Raw genomic sequence first — 14,329 nt, 5'->3', positions numbered from 1 at the left:
GGAGCAAGGGGGTGAAGCAGCAGCATGATGCTGGGTTCAGGCAAGAGTGAAGGAACCTCCCCCAACCCACCAAGGGTCAATTCAGTGACCAATCAGGATTACAGATGTGACCACATGACATGGACTACATTTCCCAGGATACCTTAACTACAATTACCATGATGCATTCCCTTAAGGGAACAGCTCCCAATTCCTACCTAACTATACCAATTCCCCATTAACTATATACTGTCTGGACATCACAATTCCAACACTGCAAAGTGTTTATCTTTCATTTCTTTGCTATAAGTACCTGCATAGACATTATTCTATACCTTGGTTATTATTTTCTTACAAAGAAAATAGATCAACCGAGGATGCAATTATTACTGTGCTTCACATGGTCTTATCCCATTTGGAAACACCGGGGAATTATGTAAGAATGTTGTTCGCAGATTTTAGTTCTGCTTTCAATACCATCATACCGCACAGATTAATAGCCAAGCTCAAAGATCTAGATTTTCCAGATTCTATTTGTTTATGGATATTGGATTTTTTAACAAATCGTCCACAAAGAGTTAAACTGAATGATTATACTTCTACTGTCAAGACACTTAGCATTGGCACTCCACAAGGTTGTGTCCTTAGTCCACTACTGTTCTCCATCTATTCATCTGATTGCACAAATAAACATCCCAACAATAGGATAATGAAATTTGCAGACGATACTACGCTTGTAGGACTTATTTCTGGGGATGATGAGTCTGCATATCGGGATGAGGTATTACAGCTATCCCGCTGGTGCAAAAATAACAATCTTCTATTTAATATTAAGAAGACTAAGGAGGTTATAGTGGACTATAGGAAAAAAAGAGCAGACATTCAGCCACTGTATATAGAGGGAGTTCGTGTGGAACAGGTGGTTGAATGTAAGTTTCTCGGGACCATCATTACAAATGACCTGACCTGGAGTGCAAATACTGCTGCTTTAATTAAGAAGGCACAACAACGGTTGTATTTACTAAGGATTCTTAGGAAACAACAACTGGCTGAGAGTCTATTGACTACCTTCTATCGGAGTTCAATTGAGAGTATATTATCCTACTGTCACTGTGTATGGTTCTCGAGCTGCACAGTGGCAGAGAAAAAGGCAATTCAGAGGGTGATCAAGACGGCCCAAAACATCATTGGCTGCTCACTCCCCTCTTTGGAAGAACTGTATAGGAATAGATGTAAGAGGAAGATACTTAACATATTGAATGACTCCTCTCATCCGGGACATCAGCTCTTTGAACTATTACCATCGAGAAGGAGATTTAGGGTATTAAGAACAAGGACGACCAGATTTAAGAACAGTTTTTATCCAAGTGCAGTTTTGAGTCTGAATGCAGGGTCATAAGATTTTTGTGGAGTCTAATGGCTGAGAGTAGTGGGGTATTTACATTTTTAAATTGTATAGAGATTATTGTATGGTTGGTTGTGTTTAGTTTAATTTTTTTTTCTTTTTTAGTGGTGTTTGTCCAGTTTTACTTGTGGAAGAGCACCTCATTTTGTTGCACCCGCTTGCGAGTGTAATGACAAATAAATTCTTATGTCTTATGTCTTATTACTTATACTAATGAGGTGCTGAAATCTTCATGTTGGATTTCTTTGTTGCTTTGTTCACTTATATAAAGTTGTAATAAAGTATTTAGAGAGGAACCTAAGGATAAGAGATGTCTGCATATTAATTTATTAAACCAGGATTTGATTTGGGAACATGGCCAACATATTTAATTCAATGGCTTGCAAAATACCTTTGGGGTGGTATAAGATAAATTATGTTTTTTAATTATATGAACCCACATGATAGCATTGTTTATGCACCCATTTAAGTTACCAGTATTTTTAAAATGTTTCTAAGAGGTATATGCTGCAGGCAACCAGTCACACCTTGAATATCAACTTCTTATTTTACCATGTTTGTGATTTTTTTTAATCTATATAATTTACAAGCACTTCCTCGTGCAATGGAATCTCATAATTAAATTAAATAGAGTTGAATAGTGATAGCAAATCTTAATGTGCGTTTACACTGCAGGGCAATAGCCCAATGAGAGTGAATTTAATTTACATGCAATCACTTTATTTCAGTTGCAATTAAGGTTTTCAGTACAATTTTAAATTTAAATTGTCTTTTCTATTTAAAAATATATTCTTTAATTATAATAACAAAAATATACTGCTTTAAAGCTAAATATATCAAGAATTTGAAGCCCACCAGAAACTCATAGTAATAGCACTCTGGGTGCTATTTTTGTCTAATAAAATCAAAAAGATTAATTACAAAATTCATCTCTCATTGTTCATTCCATACACATGGCAAGATACTAAACAGGGTACAATTCTGTAATATTCATTCTATTAATCAGGTTTAATATTTGATTCATATTAACTCAAGTTTCATTTTAAATCAAGTTTTATATCTCCAAAAGCCTTTTATATTTATTTTTCATTAAAAATGAATTTATTACTACAAACTCTGACACCATGATGTTAATGCTACTTGGAAAAACCAGTAATCAGGACGCTATTGTGAGCATGATCAGTTATACAACATCCATATTGATAGTCCTTGCTTAACAATGGTAATTGGGACTGAAATTTCTGATCCTAAGCAAGGTAGTAATGGAATCATATGACAATTAGTAATGGAAATACACCCTTCCATTGCTGTTGTTATGCAAGGAACAAAGCTTGTTAAGTGAGGATATCCGTGAAACTTCCTACTGGCTTCCAACAAGCAAAGTCAATGGCGAAGGTGGCAGGAAGTATCAGGTGTCTTGCAAGCAGGTCAATGGATAGGTAAATGGCTGCCATGGAGTGGGAGCTGGGGTTGTTTGCATGTCTCCAACATGGCATGAGGAAGTGGCTGCTGCTGAGTGCAGGATGGTATGTAGGTGGTTGGTGTGGCTGGGCTGGAAATGGCTGCTGCCAGGTGCAGAACAGTATGAGAGGTACTACAGTGCTGCTGCCAAAGCACGGCCAGGCCAGGTACTGTGGAGTGCACAAGCAACTTACAAAAGCAATTTGCAACTTTCTTTGCCATTGAGTTTGAATTTGCTTGTGGGAAGTTGCCAGAGGTTACAAACGGCAACCACGTGACTGCAGGACACTATAAATATCAAAAGTGTGGGCTGCTTGTCATATATCCAGATAATATATGTGTGCATGCTGGCTGGAACTTTGAGAACATGTCATAAGTTCCACTTGTTCAGTGCCATCGTTTGAATGGTTGCTGAATGAGTGGTTGTTAACTAAGAAATATCTGTATATTTAAAGTAAAACTGGTGACACCGTATCTCATTATCTCCTCTAATAGGCAAAGGGTATATTTCCAAGTATGAATTTGGGGCAATAAATATTCAATTGCAACAGCAGAAAGAGATAGGAAAGGCTTTCTTGATTTATGTCACCCTCCCATTCTAACTGCTATAACAATTTTCCCTGGTATTTCAAAAGGAGTTTGAAGTGTCTGTGGTAGATTTTCTGATAAGAAAGAGATGAGACATGGAATTAATCCCTTGAAGTTGCCTAGCCACCTTTTCTACCATTTATCACAGAATATAGATAGGTGTGAGCAAGCAGGGCAAAGGTGCGAATCATATTAATAGATTTCAGCACAATGTATAATCTTTATAATGAACTCACATTTAATAAGTTCTATGTTCTAAAACAATTACTATACTTTTACTGGAAGCAACACTTCCGTCCAGTAAAAAAAAAAAGAATCTTAATTGAATTGAAACCTTTAATAATACAGTATCGAATTACTTTCATCTATTTAAAATGATACCTTCAGCTCATTGAACAATCCTCCCAACCTCTACTTGTTGCACATACTCCAGATCTGCTTTGCAGGTTGCAGGCTAGGAAGGGAGCAAAGGAAAGAACAGCAAAAGAAACTTATCCTACAAACAGAAGATCAATCATGTACTGCTATACACAGCACTATATCTTTTGTACAATGTAGCTAGAATTATAAAAACACCAAAAATATTTAAGCTGAAGAATCACCTGCTTGTATCCTGATGAGGTCTATTAAATTTTACATCAAAATCTTAAAAGGTCCTTTAAAAGATGCTGAAGCGAATATAAATTTCAACTTTGTAAACAAATACATTTGATTGATAAGAGGAATCAACTTTAATGCTTTTCATTCTATTTCAGAATGTTCAATCAAAATAGCCTAAAATAATTAAAGATCCCATAAACAAAACAAAATTGACTATCATAGTGTTGACTTTTCCTTAGATTTCCTTAGATGCTTGCAGAGTTTTGTTTCTTTCATTCAATCATGTCAGATTCTCAGAGACTGTGGGACCAGTCCCTAAAGTTTTCTGAAGTATGGTAGTTTGCCATTGCCTGCTTCCTAGGGATGAGACTGACCGACTAGCCCAAGGTCACCCAACTGGCTCTGTGCCCAAGGCAAGACTCACACCCTCCCAATTTCCAGTCTGATGCCTTAACCACTACACCAAACTGACTTTCTTGCACTTTATTATGTTGTATTAAAGTAATTACCGGTTATGCAAAAAACAGAAAAGAAACTGTTTGCATCATCTTAATTTGATTCTCAAGAGCAAGATGAAAATGACCAGCGTACTTCTACTTCTGTTTCAACTCCTACCCTCAAAACGATGCTATAGAGCACTGCACACCAGATCAACTAGACACAAGACAATTTTTTCCCAAACGCCATCACTCTGCTAAACAAATAGTTCCCTCAACATTGTCGAACTATTTACAAAGTCTGCACTACTATTACTATTAATCTTCTCATCCCTCCTTATCACCCATCTCCTCCCACTTATGACTGTATGACTGTAACTTTGTCGCTTGTATCCTTACGATTTATACTGACTGTTTCCTAGTATGATTTGATTGCTTATTGTACCCTATGACTATTATTAAGTGTTGTATTAAGTTATGATTCTTAACTCTTGATGAATATATCTTTTCTTTTATGTACACTGAGAGTATTTGCACCAAGACAAATTCCTTGTGTGTCTAATCACACTTGGCCAATGAAGAATTCTATTCTATTCTGTTCTGTTCTGTTCTATTCTATTCTTTTTTTTGTGTGTGTAAATTTTATTTGTTTTCACAAAAAAAATACAAATAAAACATCTTTTTTGAAAGTAGCGTAATCCCGGGTTACATTTCTTCGTACAGACACAAATTCAATTTCATGCTCATTTTTATGTTCTATTCCATATCTTGTTACTGTTTTACATTTTCTACATAGCTTCTCCCCTCTTTTAATTTTCTCATTTTTATTTTAATTATCTCGTCTCAATTCAAATCCTTATATTTATATTTTTTGTCTGTCCTGTTTCAATTATCTATTATCTTTTCTCATTAAACAAAGTTTCTCCTGTAGTTGCTGATTGGAGTATGACACCTTTATATCTTTTAAGTTTATCGATTTAACTCTTATTTAGGCTTCAATATATACCTTCAAGTAATAACATTCAATATAATACATAACTTCCATTCGGATTCTGCTTGATACATTCTTAAAATACACACTATATTCTTAAAAAAAGAAAAAAAATATAAATATATGTTATTAAAACAACACATATACACAAAATAGGCTGATATCAAGTATGCTCTAACTCAGGGCTGTCAAACTCCTGGCCCGCTGGCTACACCCACACCCATTTTAGTGAAGGGGAAAATAAGTCACGATACGTCACATGATGCTGTGTGATGACATGAGTTTGACACCCTTTTGGTTTCATATCTTTCATCATTCATGCAACCTTTGTGATTCATGGTTGACTAGGGTGGCATTTAGCAACTGCTGATTTATCTAGGTATTCATTCCATCGTGTCAAACAGGATAACGCAATGCATCCCACTCAAAAGGCAAGGTACGAAACAGGATCATGCCAATGAATCATGTAGGAATTATATATGATTTCTCTATATCTTATTTCGGTCCTTTGTAACTTCTTTTCCTTTCCTTCTTCCCTCTCTTCTTCTCTCTCCCCCTTTTACCCCCTTGTCTCTCTACCTCTATTTCTCTCTTCTGTATTCCCCTCTTCTGTTGCTTTCCAGTATTATACTTATTTTTCGAATTATTTTTCTTTTCTTTGGTTGTTTTTTTAAGTCTTAAATTCTCCATTCTCTTTTCCCCCTTTCCTTTTTCTTCCCCACATAGAATTACTTGTTCATTAAAGATGGCTTCTTTTTTGTCCCAGTCTTCTTGTTTTGCAGATGTTTCTTCTTGTTTCTCATAGTTCCAAATCTCCATTTCTAAGAATTGAAAAACGAAGGCAAAAGAACCACTCCCTTCTTGTGCATCTTCTTTGTACTTTTTAAGTTCCATTTTCAATTCATCCCGAAGTAGTGCCATTGTATAAATTTTTAAACAACCACCTGATTAATTTTAGTCATTCAAATGCAATAACCAAGAATCCAAAGATCACCAAGTAATCCAAATACACGCAAGCTGTTTCTTTTTGCTCTTTTTTTTTTTTCACTTTCTCTTCCTGGGGTTCTACTGTTTAGTTACCAAGTGTCAGTTAAAATGTATCTTTTAGAAGTCTTATTGAAGTTTTACTGTAGATTCTTTTTAATTCCAGGCAGTCTCCTCCCTCTTTCCAGATCCTGCCCTTTTATTCTTTTTCTCTCCCTTCCTGCTTATGAAAAATTTTTTAGTGTCCAGAAATCTTTATTATCCCTTTGACATTGTTTTATTTTCAGCTTAATTGCCTATTGATGTCAAACGGATTTTTCTGATTTCTTGTTTAAGTCTCTTAGTTGTCAGTATAGGGAAAGGGAGAGAAGAAAAAAAAACCAAACCTTTCCCTTTTCACTTTCCTTCGCTGCTTCCGACTCTTCTCTAGGAACGATGTTAATTTTTTGTAAGTTTAAATTCCAGGGTACCTTAGTTGTTGCTTTTGCAATTTAACCCGGTCAGCCAAAACTTTCACTTTTTATCTTCCTCCTGCACATTATTTTCCGGTCAAGTTCTTCTTTGAGGTGGCCATTTCTGACCACCGCTGCAACTGCCTTCGGGAAAGGGAGTAATGGCCAGCTGAGGAGGAAAGATGCGGCTCTCCTCAACCCTGCTGGCAGTCTCCCCCCTCTTCACCACCTCTACGGGGTGGCTTAGCCCTGAAACCAGCCAGCTCGGGGCGCTCCAGCAGCGAGCCCAGACCGAAACCACGCATGATCGCGGATTTCTGTCTGTTGCCGAAGGAACTAAAACTGGAAGGCTATTCTATTCTATTCTATTCTATTCTATTCTATTCTATTCTATTCTAGCCTCTTCATTTATACTAATGGCTAAAATTGAAAAATATATTTCAAGTCAGAATAAAGCATATGGATTTAGGCAGATTTCAATTTTTACTGGACCACTCTTATCTGTTAGGTTGATACTAATTCTTCTTTAAGATTTCTTTCAATCCAACAGATACCAGTGGATGAGTATAAATTTATTTCTCTTGAAGATAGGTTTCAAAAAACTTGGTATGGATGGATTGTACCAGGACCTGCATTTTCTCCTTGTAAGATGGTACAATGAATATCATATACCGTATTTGACAGAATATGGTAGATGTTGAGAAAGAATTTTCCTTCCTGATAGAAATAAGTCATTATAAAAAGTGTAGTTAAGAATTGTTTGTCTCAAAATACAGTAAGCTACATTAGACTAATCTGTAAGAAAAGGAAAACGTGTCACCTTTTTTCCAGAGATCCCTCAAAAAACCACAACAGTTTGCTCTATTGCAAGGGTCTCCAAACTTGGCAACTTTAAGACTTGTGGACATCAACTTCCAGAATCCCACAGCCAGTTAAGTTAAGAAGTTTTAAAATTTCCAAGTTTAGAGACCCTGGTCTAATCTAGTGGTTAAGGCATTTTGCTAGAAACCAGGAGACCAGCCAGGAATTCTAGTCTATCCTTAAGCATGAAAACCAGCCAGATGACTTTTTGTTAACCCATCTCACCTCATAGGTTTGTTGTGGGGAAAATAGGAGGAGGAAGGAGTGTTCAGTATTATTATCATTATTTAAACTTTCCACCTGGGCTACTCTACTCAGCGGCTTACAATAATAAAAAGGAAGAAAATGAAAGGATTCTAAATAGTAAAATAGAACAATAAAATAATAAAATAACAATAAAACAATAAAATAAGGGGGGAATTCACTAAGGAGAATACATCAATACAATAACCAAAAAGATGGACAGATGGGGTGCAGAGTGCAAGGGGGAAAGTTGAAACTGCCATGAATCCAGCATTCACTTTTCAGTGAAGCTCTCCCAGTTGGTCCTCAGACCAACTGGCAGAGCCAGATTGTATGCTTGTCCCTTTGTATGCTTGTCCCTTTGAACTTTTTATAAACTAATAAAAGCGGGACTAAAACAAGGAAAAAAGAAAAAAAAATTACTTTTTTCAACCTTTATCTACTTGATATTTTTAGTTGCATTATACTTTACAAGCAAGGAACACACTGCTTAGCTATGGCAAAAAGAAAAAGAAAAAGAAAGATGTAGAGCATCCAAACCAGATCAAATCTTATTTCTGTCTACTCTCTTCCCCGTGACTAAACCTACTGCAGTTCCCTCTTCCCAATTAACCACATATTTCCACTCCGTTTTGCTGCTATCTGTTGTCCCATCACAAAATACAGCACACGCTTCTCCTCGGCTCCAGTAACAATATACTGTTACTACATCACGCTATTCCAGGTTGATCTCTTCGCTCCCTCCCCGGATGGGCTGCCTGATAGATTGTCCCGGGCACGCAAACGCGCGCCAGAAACACAGACTCTGCCGGGACTGGGTGGGAGGTGCCCGTCGGTACCTGCGAGCCCCGCTGCTCTTGCCAACCCGTCAGCTGCTCCTTAGCGTAATCCCGATTGCCGGCCATTTTGAGAGACTCGGAGACCCGCGATCCGAAAGAGAGATGGGACGCTGTCGGCTGGGGAAGCGCTTATGCCAAAGATCTTTATTGCGAAAAGGGGAGCGAGTCCCCAAAGCTGCACCGCTCGCAACCACCATACTTAACACCCGGCTCCAACCGCTTAATATAAACCAGCTGCTGAAAATTCAACGCCCCCGCGGCCCCGCCTCTTATTTCTTCATTAGTCACCAAGTTTCTTCTCTTATGCTTATGGGTGAAGAGTGAAATAACTGATATTTTGGATGCTTACAAAGGAGACAGGGTAGTTGACCAGCTTGCGGACCTGAGGAAAAAAACGGTTGGAAGGAAGGGAGAAGGGGCTGCAAAGCGACCGGTCGAGTGGCGCCCCCTTATTATTTACATTTGGCAGGTAAATGTGCACATCACCATAGCTGCAGCCTAACAGCACTTCCACTCGCTGCAGCCACAACTTCGCCAAATTTAATTCCCTCAGGAATCAGGAGTCCCAGATTTTGGTTATATTCTAGAAGTTAATCCATTTGAGCACTCTGGTTCAAAAATTGTTGCCCTATGATGCACCATTTCACCCAGTTGAAAGTCCTGACAAAAGCTTTAGTAGTATGTAAATAGGAATCGTCCCCTCACATACTGTAGGTCGTATTATTACAATCAATTGATTGCATCTTACTCTTAATATAGGCACCATTAATTATAGGCACCATTCATTGACACACACACACACAATTATCTACCTAATATATAAACTTTTGGTCGCTAACAAATAAAACAAGTATAGCTAGTCTTTGGGTCTATGGAGATTTCCAGTCATCCAGGCCATGGTTGTCCCAAAGATGCTTTTTTTCAAGAGGCAACTGGATTTTCTGTTTTTTCTTTGAAGCCGTTTCGCTTCTCATCCAAGAAGCTTCTTCAGCACCCTTGGGACAGCTAGTCTTTACTTATTGACCATTCCTTCAGTGACCATTCAAAGTTGTGACAGTGCTGAACAAGTAACACATGATCAAGAAGTTCCAACCATTACAACATCCTTGCAGTCACATGAGCACCATTTGTCATCTTTCCTGCCAGCTTCACACAAGCAGTCAATGGGGAAGTCAGCAAGGAAGGTTGCAAGATATTCTGATATATCTTCCCCTTTCCTGCATGCTGCACCATACCTTCACAGGCCTTCCTGTACTCGAATTCACCTCACAACTACACCCTGTACCTTCCTTGTTCAAGTTTGTAGGCCATACGGTTCTGGTGATTTTGTGATGATGCGTGAGTGGTATTTCACCTTTATATATATATAGATTAATTATTAAGAGGGAGTTAAAGGGCATTTGCATCTCATATGACAGAATTGTTATGTATAGAATTCTATTTTATTGGTGGGATGGCATTCTAATACTTCAAGCATACAGTTCTTCCTCATATTTGCATCTAAATTTTTGTATATTGGAATACAGTCTTTTCATGTTTTACTGCCATTATGTTTTCCATTTGTTTTCATTTTCATTTAAATTGGTTGTTGTAATGATTTTTACATAGTCTTCATTATTGCTATGTAGACCAACTAGAGTCACTATATGACATAAGTGGGTATATAAATGCAAATAAAATAAATGAGTACACCCTCAATTCATCAGACCTCAGTTTAGCAGACTTCAGGTGCAACCAACAAAACCTGTTTGCTATTTCTGCATGTATAATCCTATATATTGCAATTAAAAACATGTGACTTAAAAACAAATTAATGTGATTGTATGATTATAATATGAAGAACTTGAATATCTCAACTTAACTATGTGAGCCAATAACAAAATGATATGTTTGCATATTCTAACATGGTATAACATAGACTTACAATATTATAAAATTATCTCATATTTCTCATATAAGTATCTTTAAATATTGGATTTGCATTACTCTCCCAATCTGTGCTTGTGAATGACTAATTTGTTACCAAATTCATGCCTTTAAGCAAAGGGAAAACATTCGAGGTAATATCCAGTTGTATTTCCATATTACTCTGTTCCACGATCAAATATTGTACATGAACTTATTAGAATAAGTAGTAAAGCAGCAATCAAAATCATTTATCAAAACTATGAGGTTGCTTTTTGAGGAGTAGTGTTCTCACATATCCCTTTTTTCTATCCTGAATTCTTGCCAGTTGTAAATTAAATATTTCCCAATTAAGATCTTTTATTAATGCATATGAATACAGTGCATGCATTGTCTTTGATCTATATTTTACATACATTTGATCTTATTTATTTATTTAATCATATTTATATGCTCACTGTCCTGAGTGATCCTGGGCAGCTTACAATAGAGTAAAAGCATACATTTCAAAACATTAAAAATGTTAAGATTAACAATAGTTAAACAACAAGTTAAAATCAAGAGCAGATAGCATGGAGGTGGACTTTTGTCTATCATTTAATCAACCACCACCAGCATAAAACACCCTATTGGGGCCCCAAACCAACAGACAAAGCCAGATTTTAATGCTCCTCTGGAAGGCCAGAAGGGTGGAGGCAGGTTTCACCTCCAGAGACCTTTCCATACAAAACGTGCTCTATTGAGCCATAGTTCTTGCATCTAGATATATAATTATCTCTTTCATGGGATTATAATTAATAACAGACTCTTTGCTATCATATCACAATATGATATGATAACATAAGAAAGCCGTAGGCTGGAGGTACCAATTCACAATCAGAAATCAAACCTGGCATGTCTCATGTTAGGCATATTTCTTTTTACCTCTGCCTCATCACCTTTTAAATCCAAGCACGGTGACAACTGAAGGCTGATTTAGAATTGCTCACAACTGCCCTTAGGTATCACCGCATACCTACACTGTGGAGGGCTGATTAAGCATAGAATGCAGATGGCTGCAGATAAGCCAACACTAACATCTTCCAAATCCCAAATTGGGTGGAGGTACGTATCCTGTGTGCAGGTTGGTTAGTCCAACTTCCTGTGCTTTGCTGTTTGAGTGCCCTCTAGCCAGAATGTTACATTTGCAGAAATATAAATGGAATAGCTATGCAACTGTCCCCAAATGAAAGGCACGTACCGTACGTTCTCTTCCATGCAATTCTGGAGACATATGCTCACCCCTTGACTCAGAATGCATTCTTCCTAAAGACATAACTCAAACACTATTCTCAAGACTTGATAGTGAATAGTGCTAGTATATAAGGCTCCTCACCTCTTCCCTCAATAGATCAGGTTTCTTTAACTGATCTTCCAGTCACAAAGTGGAAAAGTTGCTTTGTACTGAATATCCATCCCAACATAGGGTGAGAGAAACATGTCCAAATTTCTGTTTAGGAAGTGATGATGTTCTTTTTCACCATCATTATTTAGGCACACATGTTTCTCATCTACATAATTTACTGGATTAAAATTGTACCTGCTCCAAAGCTTAATAAGGTTTGGGTTTTTCCTTTGATATTAAACTTCCCACCCTATTGTAATCCCATAAAAGAAGAAAAGACATTATCTCCAGGTAGAATTTGATGAGTAACAGAAGAAAAGCAAATTAAATGAAAGTACTTCCTCTGTTTACTCAGCATCTTCACGCCTTTTCAGTAATTTGGGTTTGTACACATGTGACAGATTATGAAATACTGTATATACCTATGGAAGAAACTCACAAGATGTTTACAAGTGTAGGAAAAGTACTTAGAAATATTTAGAAGAAGCAGATTTTTGTAAGACAATCCGCAAATAAAGGAAACACAAGTACTATAAAATCTGAATACTGGTATTTTCCTTCAGCAATATCTACACAAGCAGCTGCCAGAAAAACCAACACAATCTTAGGCTACAATAACAAAGAGATAGAATCAAGGTCACATGAAATGTTAGTACCACTTTATAATGCCTTGGTAAGACCACACTTGGAATATTGCATCTAGTTTTGGTTGCTACAATATAAAGATGTTGAGACTCTAGAAAAAAATGCAGAGAAGAGCAACAAAGATGGTTAGAAGACTGAGGCTAAAACATACAAAGACAGCTGCATGAACTTACTTTAAAACTCCTTTCCCCCCTTCTTTATTCCCTCTTTCCTGTATACACCTGGTCATTTTTCTTTACTCCCCCCACCCTCCAGCACTATGATGAACTATCTCTCCTTCAATCTCTCTTTATAATGTTCATAAATACACTGCTCAAAAAAATAAAGAGAACACTTAAACAACACAATGTAACTCCAAGTCAATCACGCTTCTGTGAAATCAAACTGTCCACTTAGGTAGCAACACTGATTGACAATCAATTTCACATGCTGTTGTGTAAATGGAATAGACAACAGATGGAAAGCATAGGCAGTTAGCAAGACATCCCCAATAAAGGAGTGTTCTGCAGGTGGTGACCACAGACCACTTCTCAGTTCCTGTGCTTTCTGGCTGATGGTTTCGTCACTTGAATGCTGGCGGTGCTTTCACTCTAGTGGTAGCATGAGACGGAGTCTACAACCCACACGAGTGGCTCAGGTAGTGCAGCTCATCCAGGATGGCACATCAATACGAGCTGTGGCAAGAAGGTTTGCTGTGTCTTGTCAGCATAGTGTCCATAGCATGGAAGCGCTGCCAGGAGACAGTACATCAGGAGACGTGTGGGAAGCCATAGGAGGGCAACAACCCAGCATCAGGACCGCTACCTCTGCCTTTGTGCAAGGAGGGACAGGAGGAGCAGTGCCAGAGCCCTGAAAAATGACCTCCAGCGGGCCACAAATGTGCATGTGGCCGCTCAAACAGAAACAGACTCCATGAGGGTGGTATGAGGGCCTGACGTCCACAGGTGGGGGTTGTGCTTACAGCCCAACACCGTGCAGGACGTTTGGCATTTGCCAGAAAACACCAAGATTGGCAAATTCGCCACTGGTGCCCTGTGCTCTTCACAGATGAAAGCAGGTTCACACTGAGCACATGTGACAGACATGACAGGGTCTGGAGACACCGTGGACAACGTTCTGCTGCCTGCAACATCCTCCAGCATGACCAGTTTGGCAGTAGGTCAGTAATGGTGTGGGGTGGCATTTCTTTAGGGGGCCGCACAGCCCTCCATGTGCTCGCCAGAGGTAGCATGACTGCCATTAGGTACCGAGATGAGATCCTCAGATCCCTTGGGAGACCATATGCTGGTGCGATTGGCCCTGGGTTCCTCCTAATGCAAGACAATGCTAGACCTCATGTGGTTGGAGTGTGTCAGCAGTTCCTGCAAGACGAAGGCATTGATGCTATGGACTGGCCCGCCCGTTCCCCAGACCTGAATCCAATTGAGCATCATGTCTCGCTCCAATCCACCAATGTCACATTGCACCACAGACTGTCCAGGAGTTGGGGGATGCTTTAGTCCAGGTGTGGGAGGAGATCCCTCAGGAGACCATCCGCCACCTCATCAGGAGCATG

The 14,329-nt window shown here is 38.4% G+C and overlaps 1 protein-coding gene across 1 annotated transcript in view; it reads right to left on the bottom strand.

Annotated features, from left to right (window-relative positions):
- LOC148133342 (catalase-like) overlaps positions 1-9,037 on the bottom strand; it is a 56,195-nt gene extending 47,158 nt beyond the window's left edge. The window contains exon 1 of the mRNA XM_026664706.2: positions 8,841-9,037. Within this exon, the coding sequence (XP_026520491.2) occupies positions 8,841-8,906 (66 nt within the window). The 5' untranslated portion in view covers positions 8,907-9,037. The remainder of the gene's footprint in view (positions 1-8,840) is intronic.
- Positions 9,038-14,329: the final 5,292 nt, after the last annotated feature.

This window comes from Notechis scutatus, chromosome 1 (genome assembly GCF_049901735.1).
Source record: "Notechis scutatus isolate UNSWTSFEM ecotype Mainland chromosome 1, rNotScu1.2, whole genome shotgun sequence".
NCBI lineage: Eukaryota > Metazoa > Chordata > Lepidosauria > Squamata > Elapidae > Notechis > Notechis scutatus.
The sequence above is the reverse complement of the archived record's forward strand: the minus strand, read 5'-3'. Positions and strand labels throughout refer to the sequence as shown.